Here is a 23,551-nt window from a genome sequence, read left to right as displayed (position 1 = left end):
CAAAATGCTGGAGGAACTCAGCAGGCCAGGCAGCATCTACGGGGGATAAAAAGTACCCACCGAAGGGTCTCGGCCCTTAACATCGACTGTACTGTTTTCCACAGATGCTGCCCGGCCTACTGAGTTCCTCCAGCAGTTTGTATGTGTTGCTTGTACATTATTGTTTTTATAGGATCACTTTTATATTTGTAGTGTTTTTATTTTTGTTTTATTGATTGCTTTTGCATATTGAGTTTTCTTTGTGATGTATCAGGTCCAGAGCGGCAGACATGTACTGTTACACTCGTATACTGAAAATAATAATAAGCAATCTTGACTCCTTCCTGTGGTGTACATGATGATCTTTAAAGCTTCAAAGACGACATCAAAATCAACCTGTAGAAATTCAACACTACATCTAAGAACTGAGAAGACATTCCTCTCTGTGGATACGCCTGGAGGCAATCTGTTCAAGAGGGAGCTGCGCAACTTGAGGTTGACCTGTGCCACAGAGAGCAAGTGGCAGCTGCAAAAGGAGAGACTGAACAACCAGCCGACCCAAGCACTAACCACACCCACGTCTTACTCTTGCCGCGCTGCACCAGAATATGTGGATCCCAGATCAGCCTCTACAGCTAACCGAGGACCCCCTAGTAGACATTGCCATCTCCATCATCTTGCTTTCACATAGACAATGATAGTGATCACATAGATCTCAGGAGGAGATTGAAATCAACTTGAAACATGTTCTTGGGATCTGTCCAATAATTTATTGTGTAGGTGTCTGGTGAGAGGATGATCTCAGCTTGGATTTGTAGCTGATGATTCACAAGCTTGTATTCAATATGGGTCTTTTGGAGTCACTTGGTTTGATAGTTTGTTGTTTGATGTTTTTAGCCAACTTAACTTGACCTTAAGTAATAACCAGTTGGGTTGAAGAACCAATAACTGTCCTGTATTCATGGGAGTATAAACACAGTGATCTGGGTGTTCAAATACATGACCAACAAAATCTGAGTCTGCAATCAGAGCAAGTAATTGGGAAAACAGGCAGAACATTATCATTTATTGCTTGGAAGACTGAATACCAAAGCAAGGAGGTTATGCTTCAGTTGCACTGGACATTGGTGAGACTATATCTGGAGCACTTCATGCAGTGATCATCTTGTTATGTAAGAAAGGATGTTAATGCTTTGGATCAGTTCACAGGTTAGAGAAGATTTAATTTACTAAGACTTGGAATGGATGGTTATCGTATGAGGAAAGGCTGGATGGATTAGACTCATTTTCTCTTGCGTTTAGAAGAGATTTGAGATGTCTTTGCAAGGTGGTTGTGCAAATGAAGTTTCCTTTCGAGGGAGAAATAGGAGAATCATAAAATGAGGCATCCTCCATTTAAGATGGTGATAAAGTTATTTTTTTCTCTCTCTGAGAGTGGCAGTCTTTAAAACTTTTCCTCGAAGGACAGTGTAAGCAGAGACTTGGAGTATTTTCAAGGTAGAAGTGAAGAGATACTTAATAACCAAGGGAGTAAAATTATTGGTTGAAAATCGGGATGTGAAGTTAAGGATATAATCACATCAGCTCTGATCTCATTAAATAGTGGACCTGGCTTGAGTGGCTGAGTATCCTCTCTTGCTGTTAATAAATACATATAATGTTGGGTGTTCATTGTTCAGTCGGTTATATAGAGATGACTATTAAAGGAAAGGGACACAAATTCCATGGACCAGTAAAATATACAATTTAGTCATTAAAAAGGGTTTCTGAAATTCACTTGGATCAGCTCCTTTGAGTGAACATTGTATGGCATTTGACAAGATAACCCCTGTCCAGAGGAGTATGTGTAAAAGAATTACCAAATGACTTGGAACAAACAGCCTCCTCAATAATGTTCTTTTGTATTATTGATGTGTTTTATGCTTCTGATTTTAGTACACCACCTTAATATCTGCCAACAAGAATAATTCTATTAAATAGTGAAGCCAGTGCCATATAATTGAATTGCTGAACAATTGCACACACGAATACCGTTGAACATCTAAGAATGATTAAAATGATATCCAAGGAAAGCTTCTCATCAGCCCTGGATTGTAAAATTATTTCGAATATGTACTGCACTTTGAGTTTAATCATCTCCAGGTATCTGAACACTGAAACCAGAACCTGAATTTCATAATCACAGCGATGTCTGAAATCATTAAACAGACCATCCATAAAATTGTGCACAGTTTCACTGAAAGAAAATTGAAATCTATGTTCCTGTGTATTTGTAAGGTTGTGTGATTGTTTCCTAATGTGAAAGTGGCTCTGTTCCAATCTTGAGATAAAATTATGCTTAAAAGAATGTAAACATGTATGTTTCATCCTCAAGGTGTAATATTTCAGACCAAGGAGGATGGCACTTTGCCCCCTCATGTCATGTTGAAGATCCGACAAAACTCCAGTTTTACGGAGAAGACTAATGAAATTCGCAGGGCCTATTGGAGGCCAGGACCCAACACTGGAGGAAGATTCTACTTCCTCTATGGGTTTGTCTGGATTCAAGGTGGGTTTTGTGTGTTTAATATGTCAATAATATTTGAGGAATCTTGTACCTATATTGACTAAGCATTCTTGTTCGTTTAAATAATTCATTATGTACTATATGTAAAAGTACTTAATTGCATACGCATCACGCAATGACGTGATACATGCATGCCTTGCTTAAACACGAAGTTAGACCCACACTCCCTGAACGTCTTCCATTGAATTAGTTTAATGTTTTGAAATTTAACAGTGGGTCCACAGAACATGTGGTGTGGCTTTTTAATCAAGAAGTAGCCTGTTCAATTTATGATAGGGGAAAGGAAAAAGAAACCTTCCTTCTATCTTTGATTGAGCTTCAGTCCTTTTCAAACCACAAAACTGTCATTGTTTTATATGTGTAAGCATACTACCATTTGTTTGGAATGCTGTTTATGGGCAATTTTTGATATAACTGGGACAAGTTTTTTTGGAGAAGACTGTAAATACTTCCACACACTCATTACATTTTCAGTCTATCATTTGTGACATAATTGTTGTTGTAAAACTGAAAGAAGTGAATGGTGTGCCAGAAAAATTGCCATGCACACAACAATTTGTTCATTACAGAACATTGTCAATATCCTGATTAATAATTGTGTATCATACACATTACCCGGTTTTCAATCTAATTCTTCTGTACATTGACAGATACTCTTGGACACCATTGGCCAGGATAGTGACACCAAACAGCAGGCATTGCCCTATTGATTTCCCTTGTGTCCTTCTTTAATGCTACATTGTTCGTGATTTCCCCCACAACCCTCCTCTCACAATATCTATCCACTATCTTGACCAAGCTTTTCTCTGCACCAGCTGCAACTCCCTTCTGTTGGTCTCACTCACCAGTCATCTCCTCTCACCTTCAGGGACATTTAGTCTTCAAATTGCACTCTCATAAAGGAAAGGGCTCTGTGTGCATTTATGTGTGAGATGCTTATTCCACCTCACGTGATGTTGTAACCTATATGCCTCATGTGAAACTGGCACTGGTGATAGGTGGTAGTCTATTTGTGCTTGAGAAATGTTCAACCTTGAATTGTAAAAGATTTCTGTGATATGGAGTCTTCAATCACATTACTTAGATAGTGAGGGCAGTGACTTTGAGTAAGGGGTAAGAGGTTCAGGGGATCTGAAATATAACTTTTCCACTCAGAAGTTGGCTGGAATCTGCAATACACTGCAAGTGAGAGAAACAGGTATAGTCAGACAATTTTAGAAGCATCCAGACTGGCACTTAAATAGCAGATTCTGGGCCAAGTGCTGGTAAGTGTAGACAGGTGCTTGAATGTCAGTATGAACACAATTGGGCTGAAGGGCTTGTTCCTTTGGCTGACTATAATTCTGAGCACGAGGTGACAACTTATGTTGGTTAATGGCATTTTATTTTGCCATGTCTGTTGCTTGGTGAAACTTAGTGAGATGTTGCACTGAACATACATTGCTATTTTTGTTTACTTTTTATTTATTCCAATCTACTTCCTTTGACCACAGAGCTTTTCATGTTTTCGCTTGTATTTCTTCAGTTTGTTCTTTTCTCCCTAATGTTTGGTGTCTTCACTTCTCCCATTGAGCACGCTCCTGTTATATTATCTTCCAGACTCCTTGTTGGTCATTCCATATCTTTTCCTATTTTTATTTGTGGGTTGTTGTAATTTCAGTTTTTGTTCTGTAGTCTTACCAGAAGCTGACATGACCTCTCCTTAATATTAAAAATAAAAACGCTCCAAGTCAGGCAGTGTCTGTGGAAAGAGAAAAAGTTTGTATCAGATACATCAGTGACCCAGAACTGAACCATTAACTATTTCTATTTGTACAAATGCTGCCAGACCTTTTGAGTATTTCCAGCATTTTCTGATTTTGTTTCCGATTTCCCGCATCTGCAACATTTTTATTTTCATAACTTCTAAGTTCTAAGTAAATTTATTATCAAAGTACATATATGTCAGCATATGCAACCCAGAGATTCATTTTCTTGGGGGCAGACTCAGCAAATCTATAGTATAGTAACCATAACAGGATTAATGAAAGATCAGTTAGAGTGCAGAAGACAGCAAATTTTGCAAATGCAAATATAAATAAATAACAATAAATAATGAGAACATGAAATAATGAGACAAAGAATCCTTGAAAATGAGATCATTGGTTGCGACAACATTTCAATGATGGAGCAAGTGAGTGTAGTTATCCCCTTTTATTAACGAGCCTGATGGTTGAGGGGTAGTTTTTGAACTTGGTAGTGTAAGTCCTGAGGCTCTTGTAACTTCTACCTGATGGCAGCAACAAGAACAGAGCATAGCCTGGGTGGTGGTGATCTCTGATAATGGATGCTGCTTTCTTACAACAGCGTTTCATATAGAAGTGTTCACCGGTTGGGAAGGCTTAACCCATGATGTACAGCGGGGCTAAATTCACTACATTTTGTAGGATTTTCCATTCAAGGGCTTTGGAGTTTCCATACCAGGCTCTGAGGCAGCCAGTCAATATACTCTCCACTACATATCTATAGAAGTTTGTCAACATTTTTGATGTTGTGCCAAATCTCTGCAGATTCCCGAGTCCTCTAACAATATGCCAAATATAACAATATACCAATCTAACAATATACTAAATTTGTAAGTGTTAATATGTGACATATTTGGTGTAGACTTAGCTGGTACCCAGCATGAGAGCAATTATTCAAAGAAGCTGAGCATTGGACTTCAGTGTTATTGGCCATTTGAGCTTGAAGCAGCAAATCTTTATTCTGCATGATGATCATGTACTGTACTTGTAGTGGACATATTTGCAGGAGGAATTGAGATCTTAACCCTCTTTCCCATTTCCTCACACCTTGCCTATCATTATCTCATTTACACTTTTTCTGTGAGTTTTCCCTCTTATCTTGAATATATGATACCTCTCTTGTTTGGACATATTAAAGCGAAATTGTGGTTTCTTAATGCTTCTGGGAAACTTGTTTTATCCTTGTGCAACAATAAAACATTGCATTGTTTCCATATAAGCCAACAATTTTACATCTTGGAGTATTGTGTGCAGTTTTGGGCTCCTTATTTTAGAAAGGATATACTGACATTGGAAAGGGTTCAGAGAAGATTCATGAGAATGATTCCAGGAATGAAAGAGTTACTGTATGAGGAAGATCTGGTAGCTCTTGGGCTGTATTCTTTGGAGTTCAGGAAAATGGGGTGGGATCTCATAGAAACATTCCAAATGTTAAAAGGCCTGAACAGATTACATATGGCAAAGTTATTTCCCATGGTAGGGGAGTCTAGGAGAAGAGGGCATGACTTTCAAGATTGAAGGACATCCATTTAGAACAGAGATGAGGAGAAATTATTGTAGTCAGAGGGTGGTAAACCTGTGGAATGTGTTGCCACGAGTGGCTGTGGAGGCCAAGTCACTGGGTGCATTTAAGGCAGATATAGATAGGTTCTTGATTATCCAGGGTTTTAAAGGGTATGGAGAGAAGGCAGGGGAGTGGGGATGACTGGAAGAATTGGATCAGCCCATGACTGAATGGCGAAGTAGACTCAAAGGGGCCAAATGGCGTACTTCTGCTCCTATATCTGAAGGTCTTTTGGTCATCTGTATAAATTGTGTTCTTTTTAAGTATTTTATTGGAAGTTAACTTGAAGATTAAATTGGTAGTAAAGGTAGCAAATGCAATGATTATATTTATTCTGACAAGATTAGCATATAAAAGCAAGTATATACTACTGAGGTTTGAAAAGACGTAAGACCTCATTTGGAATATTGTGAAACCAATGTCTAAGGAAAGATGTGCTAACCCTGGAGAGGGTCCAGAGTAGATTCACAAGAATTGTCCCAGGATATGAGGAGCGTTTGAAGGCTCAGGGTCTACACTCAATGCAGTTCAGAAGAATGTGGGGGGAGGGGGGAGGATTGATTGAAAGCTACTGGATATTGAAAGGTCTGGAAAGAGTGAACGTGCAGAAGATGCTGCTATTAGTAGGAGAGTCTAGGACGAGAGAGAACAATCTCAGAATAGAGGGATGTTCCTGTTGCTTTAAAACTGAGGAAAAGAATTTCTTCAGCCAGAGGGTCGTGAATCTGTGGAATTCATTGCTGCAGAGACTCTGGAAGTCATGACATTAGAGGTATTTGAGGCAGAAATACATAGGTTCTTGCTTGGTAAGGGGTTTAAGGTTATGAGCAGAAGGTGGGAGATGGATTTAGGCAAAAAAAACAGCTATTATTGAATGTCAGAATAAACTCTATGTTCTAATTCTGCTCCTGTATTATAGTTGAGCATATATTTCACATAAAATATTCCAATGAACATTCAATCATTTCTATCTACAGTATGCCCTTCATGCAAATGTCAACTAATATGAAATGATGTTATTTTAAGATTAATGTAGCCTATTTCTTCTATTACAGATATGATGGAACGGGCCATTATCAATACGTTTGTGGGTCATGATGTGGTAGAGCCTGGAAACTATGTTCAGATGTTTCCCTACCCCTGCTACACCAGGGATGAGTAAGTATGGGTACAATGCTTGAGACAATGGAATAATTCAAATTAGAATAGTTCAGATGGTTAACTATAATTTGAGCAGTTTTCATGATCTATGTGAAAGGATACGTTAAGAAAAAAATGAAGGAAAAAAGAACTAGGTGTGTGGGTTCCATCATTAAGGACAACCCTCCCCCATCAAATCTTGTTCAAAGCCATTGCTTTTTGAGGGAAGTGTTTGCCCTATTTATATAGATGACCATAAGATATAGGAGCAGAAGTAGGTTATTATACAAGAGATTTTTTTTGAATTAATACCAAGTTGTAAAGAAGGGCTCAATAATCTGTTCACAGTCTATGATGTGAGCTGCATTTCTTCACTTACCTTCCAGTTAAGTGTGTTGCAACTTTCTGGAAATGCAAGAAGATCAAAGAAGCAACAACTAACTGCTGGAGGAACTAAGCAAGTCAGGTAGCATCTGTGGAGACAAAGGGATGGTCACATAAAGAACTGGACTAATAGTTTATCTCACCAACCAAAGAGATTTAAGGATGAAGGACAAGATAGTGTGAGATGCAGTTTAGAAGAAAGAAAAATAAAGACAATGAAAGGAAAATCAGAATAAGATTAGAGGAAGTTTTTTTTCCCCTTGTTTTGAATCTGATGGACCTCTGGGAAATATTTACCACCTTCTGGAGTGAGGTTACTGTTTCTTTCCTGAACATTCACAATGGTATGCCATTTTCTGACATAAGCCTCTCATTAACAGGATGCTAACACAGTGGTTAAGTAGTATTTACAACAGATATGAGTCAAGTTCTGGGGGATGTTGACGATTAGATCATGATTTTCTAACACTAAATGCTGACTGGCACAAAACCCCAGAATCTTGTGATATTTTACAGTGCCTGCATTATCCATCCTCACTGCACAGGTAAAGTTGTTTCATGAGCTAGAATCAGACTTTTGCAGAGAACAGAAGCAAAAACATGGTTAATGCCATTGATTTCTGCAGAGAGCACAATAAGTTAATTTTGGCAGCTCAGCTGACTGTATTGACTATATGGAATTAGAATCTGGTTTAGTATCACTGGCATATGTAGTGAAATTTGTTATTTTGTGGCAGCAGTACATTGCAAACCACAATAATAATTAAAAACTAAATTACAATAAGAAATATATATAGTTAAATTAAGTAATGCAAAAATAGAAGAAAGAAATTGTGTGGTATCGTTCAGTGGTTCATTATCCGTTCAGAAACCTGATGGCAGAGGAGAAGATGCTGTTCCTGAAATGTTGAGTTGTGTGTCTTCTGGCTCCTATACCACCACCTTGAAAGTAGCAATGAGAAGAGGGCATGTCCTGGGAGATGGGGGTCCTTAATGATGGATGCGGCCTATTTGAGGCATCACCTTTTGAAGGTGCCCTCAATGCTGGGGGAACTGGTGCACATGATGGAGCTGGCTGAGTTTACAACTTTCGGCAGCTTTTTCCAATCCTTTGCAGTGGCCCCTTTAGACCAGACGGTGATGCATGTAGAGGGGAGTTGTTTCTTTCAGTTTCTCCTAAGGTGTGATATTTCTGATGGAAAGACTGGAGGAGGGAATTCTTCTTCCTGACTTTGAGCTCCTGATTATAAATATCTCTCGGAACCAAGTTGAGAAAGCCTCAAATAGGGAATTTTTTTTACCTTAATTCAATTTCATCTATCATTAAAACCTCCTAACAGTACAATTTAAATAAACTGCACAGCATGTGAGACCCCAAAGAACAATTTTAAACTGTATCATTATGCAGTGAATCCAATTGCTAATCGTAATTACAACTCTGTCTTCATTCAGGCAAGAAAGTCTTGCCTATGCCCTATCTGAGTGATTGTCTAATTTAGATATATAGCACTGTCAGGATGTGCAATCTGGTGTAAAATAAGAGTGAGTGGATTTAAAAGTAATCATTTGAGAAGGGCACAGGGAAGACAGTCCTGCTCTTTCATCTGAAAGAAAGACCAGCTGTGGTTGGGGAGACTTGGAAAGCTGATAGCCTGCTAATAGTATATCAGCTGTAGGTCACAAATAAAGTGAACTATTTGCCCCTTCCGACTTTAAAGTCATTGGCAGACACAGTAAAGTGAATTTTTATCAGATTCATTAAAATAGTCAGTTACTTTCCTTATAATTCTGAAATATTTGTTGCTTCTACATGTTGGTAGATACAATATACAATAGGATAAGTAATATAGTGAGTAATGTCTATAGTGTTTGTTTACCTATCAAAATTATGAAGTTTAGAATTGGCTGTAATATTTCTGACATATGTTGTGAAATTTTTTTACGGCAGCAGTATGTGTAAAAAAACCTGTAAATTACCAATAAGAAATATAAATAAACCGTTACAAGAAAAAAGCTCGTGAATCCTTTGCAATTATCTGTGTTTCTGCATTAATTACTCATAAAATGTGGTCTGATCTTCATCGAAGACATAATAATGGACAAACACAATCTGCCTAAATTAATAACACATGAACAATTATACTACTTCTTATCAATGCAGAGTACACCATTTAAACAATCACATTCTACTTTCAAAAAAGTATGTGAATCTCTGGGGTAATGCCTTCTACAAAAGCTATTTGGAGTCAGGTGTTCCTATCAATGAGATGAGATTGGAGGTGTGAGTTGTAGAGGTGCTCTGCCCAATAAAGAAGACACACAAAGTCAGGTTATTGACAGAGCCTGCTCTTCTCAAGAAAGAACTGTTATTGTATGCTATGCCACGATTAAGACAACTTTCAGAGGACCTTACCAGGGGAATTGTAGAGATGCATAAAGCTGGAGAAGGCCACAGAAGCATTTCTAAAGACCCGAGTGTCTACATTAAGAGAAATTGTCTACAAATGGAGGAAATTCAGTACTATTGCTACTTTCCAGAAGAGTGGGTGTCTTGCAAATATCGCACCAAATGCACAATGTGCAATGCTGAAGGAAGTGGAAAAAAAACCAAGCATAACAGCAGAAGACCTGATGAAACCTCAGGAACTTGCTGAAGTCTCTGTTCATGTGCCCACTACAAGAAAAACACTGAACAAGGATGGTGTTCGTGGAAGGATACCACAGAGGAAACCACTGCTCTCCAAAAAAAAGAAGACATTGCTACATGTCTCAAGTTTGCCAAAGACCACCTGGATGTTCCATAAAGCTTCTGGGACAGTGTTCTGTGGACAGATGAGACAAAAGTTGAGCTTTTTGGTAGAAATGCACACTGCTATGTCTGGAGGGAAAAGAGCACTGCACATCAACACCAAAACCTCACAACAACTGTGAAGTATGGTGGAAAGAGCATCACGGTTTGGGCTGCTTTGCTGCCTCAGGGCCTGGACAGCTTGCATTCATTGAGGGAACAATGAATTCCAAGCTGTGTCAAGACATTTTACAGGGTAATGTCATGGTAGCAGTCCATCACTTGAAGCTTGATAGAAGTTGCATGATGAAATAAGGCAATGATCTGAAACCCAAGAGTAAATCAACAACAGATTGAATTGAATTGACTTTATTTCTTATATCCTTCACATACATGAGGAGTAAAAATCTTTAAGTTACATCTCTGTCTGGAAACCACTGTTAAATGGTTTAAAAAGAAGACTGCACTTTCGAATGGCCAAATTAGAGTCCAGATTTTAACCCAATTGAGGTAATGTGACATGAACTTATGAGAGCTATTCATGCAAGGTATCCCTTGCATATTGATGAACTGAAACAGTTTTGTATGAAAGAATGGTCTATAATTCCTCCTCGGCTTTGCGTAAGTCTGATCAGCAGCTACCGGAAATGTTTGGTGGAGGTTATTGCTGCTAAAGTAGGTTCTACCAGCTATTAAGTGCAAGGGTTCAAATACTTTTTCCAGGCTGGACTGTGAATGATTAAACAATGTGTTCAATAAAGACATGAAAAGTACAATTGTTTGTGTGTTTGTCTATTATTGTTACTTAGATGATCAAACTGCATTTTATGAGTAATTAATGCAGAAAACCAGGCAATTGCAAAGGGTTCACAAACTTGCATCGGTGTGTGTGTATATATAGCATTCGGAGGAGACACCACAGTCAACCATGTACTGATGATGTCCTCTCACATAGTGATGAAACGGTTGCAAGTAAATTGCCAAGGTCGGAGATCAACTCTACCCAAAGATATATAATATATAAAGTATGTGTTTATATATATTTAACAAGTAGTGCAAAAAGAGATTTTAAAAAATAGTGAAGTAGCGTGTATGGGTTTACTGTCCATTCAGAAATCTGATGGCAGAGGGGAGGAAGCTGTTCCTAAGACATTCAATGTGTGACTTACCATGGAGAAAATGTATTGAAAGTTCAAAGATTGCTTCCATGGATGGCAGGTTTGATATTTGAGCAGAGATCGGTTAGATTGGGACTGTAATCTTGACAGTTCAGAAGACTGAGGGGTCTCTTTGAAGCTTACAAGCTTCTTACAGTGCTTGGCAGGTGAGATGCAGGGAGGATGTATCCCTAGGTTCAGGTGCCGATGGTTTTAGATTGAGTTTTGGGTTATTTAGGAGGCAGAGTAGGGGGAGGAGAAGATAATACACCTTGGGAATTCTTTACCCCAGAGAATTGTGGAAGCTTGGTCATTGTGTTCATTCAAACAGAGGTTTTTAATACACAGCTGATATTCTATTAGCAGGCTATCAACCTTCCTACTTTCCCCAATCACAGCTGGGCTTTCTTTCAGAAGTAAGAACAGAAGTCTTCCCTGTGCCCTTCTCAGATTATTACTTTTAAATCCACTTGCTTTTATTTTACAGCATATTGTGCATCCTGGCAGTGCTATATTTCTAAATTAGACAATCACTCAGATGAAAGGCATCAAGGAATATGGGAATAGTGGTGGAAAATAATGATGTTGAATATTAGTTATGATCTTGATCAATGGTGAAGAAGCTACGAAGGCAAGATGGCCAACACCACCTCTCCAATGTTATACACAAATAGTGATTGACAATTAATTTTTATTCTGCTCATTAAAAAGCTGTCACAACTCTTGTTTTGAAATGATTGTTCAAGTGAAAAATATTCTGTTCCCTTCTTTTTCTCCAGCTTTCTGTTTGTGATTGAGCACATGATGCCTCTCTGCATGGTTATATCGTGGGTGTACTCAGTGGCCATGATGATTCAGCACATTGTTGCTGAGAAAGAACACAGGCTGAAAGAGGTGAGGCTTGATGGCAGTCAGGTGAAAAACTTTTATTGATTACTTTTGAGCAGTACTTATTGATTACTTCTGAGCTTACTCAAAGACTACAACATCACACCAGACCTTTCCTCTCGGAAGGAATTTGGAATTGATTTAAAATGAACGCTTAGAAAAAGTACATTTTATCATTACGCATCCCTCATACAATAGCTCTATAACAGACAATTTCTAACTGTTCACTATTAATTCTATTTTAACTTTCAGGATAGGTAATATCAGATATTTGATAATGCTAAATGCATTGGGAGAATACCAGCTAAAGAAAAGTATTGCAAATATAGTATCTTCACTGGAAACAAACCAGCAATCCTTCTATTTCCCTGGAAGAATAAACAAATCAATGTCAGTATCTTCCCCTGGGCCGGTATCACTAGTGTTTACGTTATGATGCACTCAGCCCACTCCATTGGGCAGACTGTGTCCTTTGTCTGACTTGCACCAGACTCCTCGCATTTCAAGGTCTGTCATGGATAGGAATTATCAAGTGAACATGAACAAAACAGTTCAAGAATGTGACCAGAGTCTCCCTCAAGTAATGCATTTCTACCATTGCCTCTTGGGAGTTCTTGGCCCACAACAGCTCAAAGTGGAAATGAAGAATTCAGAGTGGAAGTAAGAGCTTCAAGTCCATGTATTCAGACTACATAAAAGCCCAGTGTAATTGGTGGAAAGATTGTAACACCTCACCAATCGCCTCCTTCCCCATTCTGCACCATCTGTGGAAGAATGTACATTTGGCTTCAACAGCCACCTCAGAACCCTCAAAATTGCAATGGAATCAAGTATTACTCTATTTCAGTGCACTGCCTGAGAATACACTGTATTTGATTTGAATTTTATGTTCTTGCTATTTTGCACCAACATCTACCCCCAATATTATTTTGCTCAGAGCTGTGTATAACTGGGCAACCTACAGATTACAAACAAGAAGTTCTTTGTTCCTGAAGCTTGAGCTGATGCTTCATCAAAATAATATTTGATTCAAGGGTTCATACTTTATAAAGTACATTTCAAATTTGCTTTTAATGATCTCTGTAATCTTTTTTATTTCCTTTTTCAATCTTTTTATTAAGTTTTAGATTGATATACATAATATTAATGATACAAAGAGATCGATATAACATTGATAATGGTTAACATATACAAAAATAATTCAAGTAAAATATATAATTCAAGCCTCCCAATCTCTAAGTAATTGAACATGAAAAAGGAATTTTATAAAGAACTCCCTAAACTAAAAGAAAAAACACAAAACAAAACTGGGATGTCCTATTCCTTTGGATAAGAACATTATTTGTCATTAACTCCGCTCCTCCATTGATAAACAAAAGATTATTTTTTTTAAAGGGTTCTGTAAGGGACAGGTTACATCATATGAAAATGTTGAATAAATGGTCTCCAGGTTTCTTCTAATTTAACTGAAGAATCAACCATACCACACCTAATTTTTTCCAGGTTTAAACATAATATAGTTTGAGAAAACCATTGAAAAGAAGTAGGAGGATCAGAATCTTTCCATTCAAGTAACATGAATCTTTTAGCTTTTAATGAGGGGAATAGCATGCTTTTGTGATTTATCCATGGATAATTGTTTCATGTCATTTGAACAATTATCTAATAAATATAAGTTGCCTAGTTCACATTTTTTTCAGATATCTGCAGATTAGAAGTGTTTTGAATGGTATTTTACCTAACTTCCCAATATTTCATCCAACTAATATTACAGAAAAAAATTTAGGTTTAAATCCCCATCAGAAGCACTTAATAGCAGTTTTGTATGATTTAATTACGAAAATACATCTAAGTACATCTGATAAAATAAAAAATGAATGGGAAAGAAAACTTCAGGTATCTTTACCTATAGAGAAATGGGAGAAAATTTTTCAGCTAGTTGATTCTTCCTCAATGTGTGCTAGACATACACCAATACAATTTAAAATAGTCCATAGGGCTCATATGTCTAAGGATAAATTAGCTCGTTTTTACCGACATATAAATCCTGCGTGTGACAGATGTAATTCTGAGGTAGCCTCTCTGACACACATGTTTTGGTCTTGCCCTCTTTTAGGTAAAAATTGGAAAGATATTTTTGATATTATTTCAATAGTTTTGCATATTAATTTAAAACCTCACCCTATTACTGCAATTTTTGGATTACCAGTGACAGATGTCAGTCATTTATCCTTTTCAGCTTGCTGTTTGATTGCATTTGTTACACTAATAGCTAAAAGATCCATCTTTCTCTGTAATTATTTTTAAGTCAAACACACATAGAAATTAGGAGCAGAAGTAGGTTTGTTGATACCTTGCGCTTGCTCAACCATTCAATAAGATCATGGTTGGTCAAACACTCTAAATTTAAATATGTTTTGTTAAAGATTTACACTTATTCAATTTGTTCCAAAGTCATCACCCATACATTTTGCCCCCTGATGAGTCAAATTCATCCTGTCCCTGTTCTTCTCAATGAGTCTGAACCAAGGGTGGAGGTGGGGATATTTTCAACCTTTCGAGTCAGGATGCTGCATCAAGACTTGAAGTATCAACCACCCGTCTGCCTCCACAGATGCTGCCTGATCTGTTGTGGTTTGTTCTTTTGCACAAGATTGTAAAATCCTTGATGTCTACTTGCCCAGACATCCATACATCACCGCTCAGTAAATCTTGAGATTCCAGTTGCATTCTCTGCTAAAGGAAACAGTAGAGTCTGCCTCACTGAATTTGTTTAAGATACAGTTAGATTTTGCATAATAGGGAAATTAAGGGCTATCAGGAAAAGGCAGGTAGGTGGAGTTGAGTTCATGACCACATCAGCCGTGATCCTATTGATTGCTGGAGCAGGCTATTGCTACTCCTATTTCTTACAATGTTGTACTGTTTTAATTCTCCTGGACACTCCCACAATGATATAGAAATCATAGAAACTACAGCACAGAAACAGGCCTTTTGGCCCTTCTTGGCTGTCCATCTGTTTTTTTTTCTATTGCTACTGTAAAGCCAAATAAAAATTAGAAGACAACATCTCATTAGAGATAACTTGGAAAATGTGTAACTCGGGTGGTTGATGGTTGGGTTGAGTTGTTCACCATACAGGGAAACATCACCAGTGTACTGTTAATTGTGATGTGTCCTCTGAATGCTTGGCAACTGATTAGTTGTCATTTCAGAAACTCGATTGTGACTTGAGCAGGAAATCTTGTCGCTGATTGGTTGTGTGGCAAACTTCATGCATTGTGATCTGGAATTTTGCCCTTGTTGGCTCATAAACATATAGAGCTCAATCCTATTTATGAGCTAATATGAGCAAAATTCTAGACCACAATGCATGAAGTAGACCACACAACCAATCAGCGATGAGATTTAATCCTTAAGTCACAGTTGACTTTCTGAAATGATAACCAATCAGCCAATTGATGTATATAAAGGCCAAGCATATGGAGGACACACCACAATTAACAGTGCACTGATGATGTCTCTTCATATTGTGGCGAAATGTTTGCAAGTAATTTGCCAAGATTGTAGAACAATTCAATCCAACATCATCTCATACTCAGTTTGGCTACTTACAGCCCAATAATGTGAACAGCGAATTTTCCAGTTTCAGGTAACCCACTCCCCTGGTGTTGTCGCTAAGACCAACCTGTCCACATGAGTTTGTTCACCTTTCCTGTTCTCTTCCCCCCATCACCTTCCTTACGGTTCCACCTGGCCACTATAAACTATCCACAGCCCGCCCTCACAATCTCTTGCCTATCGCCTACCTGCCTGTTTCTTCTTTGAACTCAGGTCTGATGCAGGGTCCTGACTCAAAATGTCTACCTTCATTTGTTTTTCATTTGCAATTGCTGCTTGCCCCGTTGAGTTCTTTCAGTGTTCTTTGCTTTTTTTTAACCATCAGTGTGTTTGCTACTAATTCTTAGCTCCAGCCTTCAGCCAAATCGAGGCAACCATGGCACTCCCCAACCCTTGAGCTGCTCTTAAACTTCTAACTAATACATCTGATCCATCAACTTAAATGTCATAGCAGAAGGAATGATAATGAACTCCACGGTTGATGTCTCTCATGGTTCTTCATTCCTTGTTGGCCCTTATCCCATCTTGGGTTCTTTTCCAGAACCAAATATGCTCCACCATGTCACAGTGTGTTATTTTATCTAGGGATGGCAGGAAGCAGTACAAATTTGTTTTTCACCTTTGCTACAAACTCTTCCCAATGCTACTATTAAATCTACTCTCATTACCTTGACTGAAGCCAGCCAGTGGTGTAGTGGCATCTGCACCGCACTTTTGAGACAAGTGTTCCTGGGTTCGAATCTGGCCGGCTCCTTGCACGCTTTCCGTCGGCGCTGGGTTGAGCATTGAGCTGGTAACTTGCCTCATTCTTAAAAAAAAACAAATGCTAAAGAAACGATCATTTCTATCAATATATATCTAAGACCTTTGCACAGTACTGTATTTGTCAACGTGGTGCGGAGAGCGAGTTTGTAAATCTGTCGGGAGCAGGGGATGCTGGGAATGGTGAGGGTTGAACACTGCAGGAGGGGTGTGGGACAGGTGGCAGAGAATGAGTGTGGGGGGGGCGGGGAGGTTGCACAGGTGCAGCTAAAATCAAGGTCGTTTGATTCCAAACAATTAGTTTATTGATCATTACAGAGTCTCTCTGGTGCTTCCCGCTCCCTACCCTCCCTTCCCCCTTTTCCCAACCATGATTCACCTCTCCATACTCCTTTCTCACTCTCAGTTCACAACACTCAAGTTCAGAATTAGGTTTATCATCACTCTCATATGTCAGGAAATTTGTTTTTTTTTGTGGCAGCTATACAGTGCAATACATAAAATTGCTGTAGTAGTGTGCATATGTCTGAGGTAAGCTAGCTATGTGCTTTGTGCTGAAGACTCTTACACAGTTATTCCGTATGTGTATTTGTTTTACACTAGTTACCTAAAATCTGTGTCATCTGGTTCCTGGCACTTCTGCCCCTGTGCACTGTATCAAGCCCCTTCATTCCTTTCTAGCATTTGCCGTTTTCTTATAAAAGTAACCTTCAACCAGTACTGATAGCCCCTGCTGTGTATTGGCTACCAATTTACTGCTTGCTGCACACATTAGAGTAGAAATGGAGTAGGTCATAGGATATCTGTTTGTGAGGTATGTAAAGATACCGAGAGTGGAGACAAAAAAGAAACTTAAGGTGCAGAGAGGCTTGTAAAATTTTTAGCCTAAGAAACAGATATCTGTGAGCCATTTGGGCTAAATCAAGAAAGTCACAGAATTAAAAAGTGGGCCGCGGTGTAGACACACTTACAGCTGTAGAGTCACGTATGCTTAATTATCATTTAATATCATGGGACATTTATTCATTTTTTAATCTTTACTCCAATAACTAGTTTATTACACAATGATAGCTATTAAAACAAACCTTTTTATTAATGAACATTATCTCAGTTTAATGTTGACAGTGCCATTACTGAAAAACATAGTCCCTGTAATCAATGTGGAATGGTTCATTTAGTTTAATCATAGGAAATTTACTTTAAATAGACATACAAATTAACAATGAAAATGCATATTTTCTGCAAGTGAGAGCCTTGTAGTCATGGTCTGCAGAATTGATGTGCTGCACATTAAAAATTGAATCATTAGTTTAAAAGCATATGCAATGTCTACCTGAGATATAACAGCAAATTAAAATGGGTACAACATACTATCATGATGAACCTGAAATATTAAATTAAATGATACAATTCAAAAGTATTATGGTAATAACAACACTTTAGTAGAATATATGCTGAAAGGGAGTTAAACTTTAAATTCAAGCATTATGAGTTAATTCATTCTCAGCTACAGATACAGACTTGTATCATTCTTGCTACAGTAGTGCACTAGTCCCGGAAGATTTGTGTTTCTCTTCATACTGCGTCAACCAGCCTACATCTGTATGCCAACTAGATATATAAATTACCTTCAAGGAAATATAAGTGTTTTGTCCATTACAAGTTGCACTGTATTGGTTAGTGTCTGCACAAAATGGAAAATATACTTGAAATGTTGCTTAAATCTGACCATTTTTCATTAACTTCTTGATAGATTCCTGGTTAGTTAGGCCATGAAGGGATAAGGAGGGAAGGTAGGAGATTGGGGCTGAGAGGGAAATGGATGAGCCATGATGAAATGGCGGAGTAGACTCGAAAGGCCAGATGGCCTAATTCTGCTCCTGTATCTTATGGTCTATTATTTACTCATTTTTGGTGGTGATGTAGCAAAATTAATGTGTTATTAATACATCAAAATGTAGACCCGCCACCATCATCCAACTATCACACAACACGTTCTCCATCAACTGCAAATCAAACTGGCATATGTTCTGCCTTGAATATGTTCATTAACAAGAGCTAGGGAAGAGGTTATTTTTATCATTCGGTTTGGTCTGGGTTTCTTTCTTTCTCCACACCTCCACATCTCCCACCACCATATCATCCCTTCGTACTCATCTTCAGCCCAGAGGGAGTACATGAAGTATCTCTGTCTTCCATGCTGCATTATGAACTTACTGGGAGAGCAATCTTTTTAGGGTAAATACGAGAAAGTCTGCAGATGCTGGGAATCCAAAGCAAACCTCTTTATTGATTTGCTATATTCTACTGTCACAACTAGATTAGTCATAGACTAAGTTATGTCCTGCTCTCTGACTTCTGGTGAATTTAAATCATAGCACACAAGTACACAGCAAAGAGGAGACAACCATCACTGTGCCAACTTATTGAATGTGCTTACCAATAGTTATAAGCTTTGTCCTTTTTCATGTTCCTCCTTGCTGGTAATAAATTTCAGGATTTATGGTGCGCTGCCAATAAGTTATATGGAGGGCAACAGAATAGGAAATATATTTGCTTTAATGTAAACAGAGCCACACAGAAAGTACAAATCTATAATATCTCACGAGGGCCAGTCAGCCCATCTAGTCTGTACTGGTACTCAGCAGAGCAATTCCACCAGTCTATTCCCCCACTCATACTCGTCCTATGTAGCCTACTAGCATCACTTTTAGGATTACATTGTTATCTATACTAAAGGGTAATTTACATTACTGAACCAACACATCTTTGGGGTATGGGAAGAAACAGGAGCACCTGGAGGGAACACATATAATCATAGGAAGAACGTGCAAACTCCATACTGACAGCATCTGATATTGGAATCGAACCCATTTCCTTGGAGCTGTGAAGCAGGACTAATTGATGCGCCACCATACTGTTCTCCACATAATATTCGACTGTCATAAATGACAAGAAATAAAACATGAAAGTTGAACACAGGAATGAAAATAGCAAGTGGGTAGGAGAAAAGACAAGTTTTGGGGCGCTGCCAGATTCAGGGTCATATCTCCCATCATTCTCATTTGGTGTTTGATTGATCTGTTATCTGCTTTCAACATTTTAAACAGATCTGTCAGTATAATATCATGCTACTCAATTTATTAAGCTATTAGACACAAATGCCTGTGTTATCAAAGTGTCTTTCTGAGTGAGCTAATAGGCATCCAACAGCTAATAAAGAATTAGAAATAGCACTTTGGCTTTGTTTCAACCACCTGCACTAACACTCTTAGAAACCATCCCACATACTCCTGCACAGTACATTATTATGTATATACTGTAACTAAACAGAAATAGATTTAATGATTTAAAGGGTAGAACACTTTGTACAATGTTTAAATTATCCCTATAAAACTTGGAATATTGTCTTTTCATCTGGTTTCCTCATTGTAGGAAGGATGTGGAAGCTTCAGAGAAGGTAGAGGGGAGATCTAGACTAGCGGGCAAGTTTTACTAAGATAGGTTGAGCGAGCCAGGGCTTTTCTTTTTGGAGTGAAGGAGGATGGGAGGTGACTTGATAGAAATGTACAAGATTATAAGAGGCATAGGTTTAATGGACAGCCAGAGACTTTTTCCCAGGGCCAAAATGTCTAATACAAGGGGGCATAATTTTAAGGTGATTGGAGGAAAGTGTAGGGGGGGTGTCAGGTAAGATTTTACATAGAGACCGATGGGTGTGTGGAACACCCTGCCAGGGCTGTTGTTAGAGGCAAATACATTAGTGGCATTTAAGGTAGGCAAATAGATTATAGAAAAATAGAGGGTTGTATAGGAGGGAATGGTTAGATTGATCTTGGAGAAGGTTAAGAGGTCAGTACAACATCATGCTTTTATGTTCTATGTTCTAAGTATGAAAATGTAGAAGAAGCATGAATAAGCCCGAGGGCCTTCAATCTTGCACTATCATTCAATAACTTCGTAGCCACTCTGCCATTAGTGATGTCTATAGTTTCTAAAAATCTACTAGTTTTAGCTTTCTTGAATATACCTAACAACTTCTAAGGGCAATGGATTCTGAATGTTCACAACCTTCTGATATCAATCATAATTGTGCAGTTCCTTATATATACTACCAGGGAAACAGCTTCTGAAAATTTAACCCTTCATTCCCTCTATCCCAGGCATTCCCAAACCTTTTTATGCCATTGACCAATATCATGGACCCCAGGTTGGGAGCACCTGCTCTATCCTGTCTGCACCTATACATATTACCTGAATGTGCGCATTAAAAATTCATACTCTACAATGCTGTACCTATTTAATGGAAGCAAATGCCATTAATCAGATTATTAGTTAATGCCATGCAGGGGTGAAGGTAAAATAACTTGCTTTCCAATTGCCTTTCGCCTCTTTCAGGTCATGAAAATGATGGGGTTGAACAATGCAGTCCACTGGGTGGCCTGGTTCATCACAGGCTTTGTACAGCTCTCGATTTCGGTTACTGCACTGACGGGCATTCTGAAGTACGGCAAAGTTCTAATGCACAGTGATCCCTTCATTATATGGCTGTTTCTTACAATCTATGCCATTGCTACCATCATGTTCTGGTGAGTTAAATTGCTGTATATTAAGTAGAATTAAAGATTCTTCAGGTTCAAGGACTGCCATGCATCTCAATCATTGCTTTGGCACTAATGATTCTCCTCCATCTTTCCGCAGCCTTCCAAGGTTGATGACTAATCCATTAGAAATGCCTAATGTGGCACAGAATTTTATAAATTTGCAAAGTGGTAGATGATTTCATGGCACACCGCATTCATCTTAATGTTAGCAATATATTATCGCTTCAGCTAATGGTATTAATTGAATTATTCATCATTTCCATATGCCAGTTGTAGCACCAGCAGGCTCTTCAGCTTTTGGGTCAGCTCTACTTTCAATTCCACTATTCTTGCGCCATGTCCTTTGATATGACAAAAAATATATATTTTTGGTCTTGATACCTCCAGCCTAACGAACGTTCCAAATTTCTATCATCTCTCATCAGAAAATATGCAAACTAATTTCGCCCTCTGATTGGTCTGAGACTATTTTTAGGACTATGTCATCTTCATGTTGATCTCCTTTAACAGAGAAAGTAGTCTATCAATGTACCCTATAAAATCATTCCATTATTTTGAAATTCCTTACTAATTTCCCCACCACCTCCTGTATTCTGCCGAATATAAGGTAATTAAACAGCATTCTGGATTTGATAGACAGGAATATTTTAGGCTGTAAATAGTATGTCAACATTAGTAATGGCAAATTATTGGAAAAGTTGGTGGTTGAACCTTATTTGAGTAGGTGATGAAATGAGCCATATGGATGATCCTTTTCCTTGGTAATAGATCTCATGAGGAAGAGCTAAGTCTCGATTAATAAGAGCCCCAGAAGCAGGCCATTCAGCCCATCAAATCTGTATTTATGCTAATCATTTTATTCTCTCCACATTTCCACAGGGTTCCCCCAGACTTTACCACTCACCTGCACACTAGGGGCAACTTATAGAGTGGCCAAGTAACCCACCACCTTGCAAATCTTTGGGCCTGGGAGGAAAACAGAATGCCTGGAGAGAACCCAAATGGTCACAGGGAGAACATGCAAACTTCACACAGATGGTACTAGCGGTCAGGATTGAATCGAGGTCCCTGGAGTTATGAAGCAGCTGCTCCACCATCTGCATCAATGTTGCTCCCCGTTCCCACAGTCCGATCCTGAACCTGTATTGCTAACTGAACTCCTTTCCTTCCTGTTACCATCCCACTCTTTATTTTTTTACTGTGTTGAGCTGGGAAATCTCAATATGAGGATTAGCTGTCATCTCTCACAAGCTGATTGTGGTTTACTGCATTGTATCACTTGTTGTTCTCAGTATAGACCTGTAACTTTGCTGTTGAATGCCCTATTTGGGCATTCCTTCATTGGTTCTGTTATAGTTACTATTCTGGAGATTCAGAATATTAAAGTATATGATCATGCACTTTGGTGGAAGAAATAAACGGGCAGACTATTATTTAGATGGAGAGAGAATTCAAAATGCAGAGGTGCAAAAGGACTTGGGAGTCCTTGTGCAAGATACCCTAAAGGTTAACCTCCAGGTTGAGTCGGTTGTGAAGAAGGCGAATGTATAGAATATAAGAGCAGGGAGGTGATAAGGCACTCGTGAGACCACACTTGGAGTACTGTGTGCAGCTTTGGGCTCCTTATTTTAGAAGGGATATACTGACATCGGAGAGGGTTCAGAGAAGATTCACAAGAATCATCCCAGGAATGAAAGGGTTACTGTATAAGGAACGTCTAGCAGCTCTTGGGCTGTATTCCCTGGAGTTCAGGAGAATGAGGGGGGATCTCATAGAAACATTCCGACTGTTAAAAGGCCTGAACAGATTAAATATGGTAAAATTATTTCCCATGATAGGGGATTCTGGGACAAGAGGGCATGACTTCAGGATTGAAGGACGTCCATTTAAGGCAGAGTTGGCTGTTCAGTTAGCTCTTTGTAGCTTGTTAAAATGTGATCACCTTTGCTGCTTAATTCTCTACTGAAGTTCAATGTTTGACATGCAGTGTATGGTTCCTTGATGTCAATGCTGAATAAATTAGGTGTAACCTCTCCTCAATGTGACTTTTTTTTCATTTCCCTGACATTCAAGTTCCATTCCTGGTTACTTCTGTCCTTCTGAAGTAGTTGGACTAATTAATTGAAGCATGGCACACCAGGATAAAGGAATGCAAACCGTATCTACTGTTCTTCAATCTCTTCCTCCTAAATCTGGCTGATTTCAGCTAATTCTACAAAAATAACACAATCCACAAAATTACTGAAGTGTCACTACACTTCAATTACTAGTGTCAGGTGGGACAATATATGTTGAATATTCTTTGAATAGCACC

At 38.5% G+C, this 23,551-nt stretch overlaps 1 protein-coding gene across 1 annotated transcript in view; it reads left to right on the top strand.

Annotated features, from left to right (window-relative positions):
- The window catches only part of abca2 (ATP-binding cassette, sub-family A (ABC1), member 2), a 553,235-nt gene that overhangs the window by 355,668 nt on the left and 174,016 nt on the right, over positions 1–23,551 (top strand). Inside the window, exons 14-17 of the mRNA XM_072240523.1 lie at positions 2,354–2,527; positions 6,949–7,051; positions 12,142–12,256; positions 21,032–21,222. Coding sequence (XP_072096624.1) covers positions 2,354–2,527; positions 6,949–7,051; positions 12,142–12,256; positions 21,032–21,222 — 583 coding nt within the window. The remainder of the gene's footprint in view (positions 1–2,353; positions 2,528–6,948; positions 7,052–12,141; positions 12,257–21,031; positions 21,223–23,551) is intronic.

The sequence above is a fragment of the Mobula birostris genome, chromosome 22 (assembly GCF_030028105.1).
Source record: "Mobula birostris isolate sMobBir1 chromosome 22, sMobBir1.hap1, whole genome shotgun sequence".
NCBI classification, from domain to species: domain Eukaryota; kingdom Metazoa; phylum Chordata; class Chondrichthyes; order Myliobatiformes; family Myliobatidae; genus Mobula; species Mobula birostris.
The sequence above is the reverse complement of the archived record's forward strand: the minus strand, read 5'-3'. Positions and strand labels throughout refer to the sequence as shown.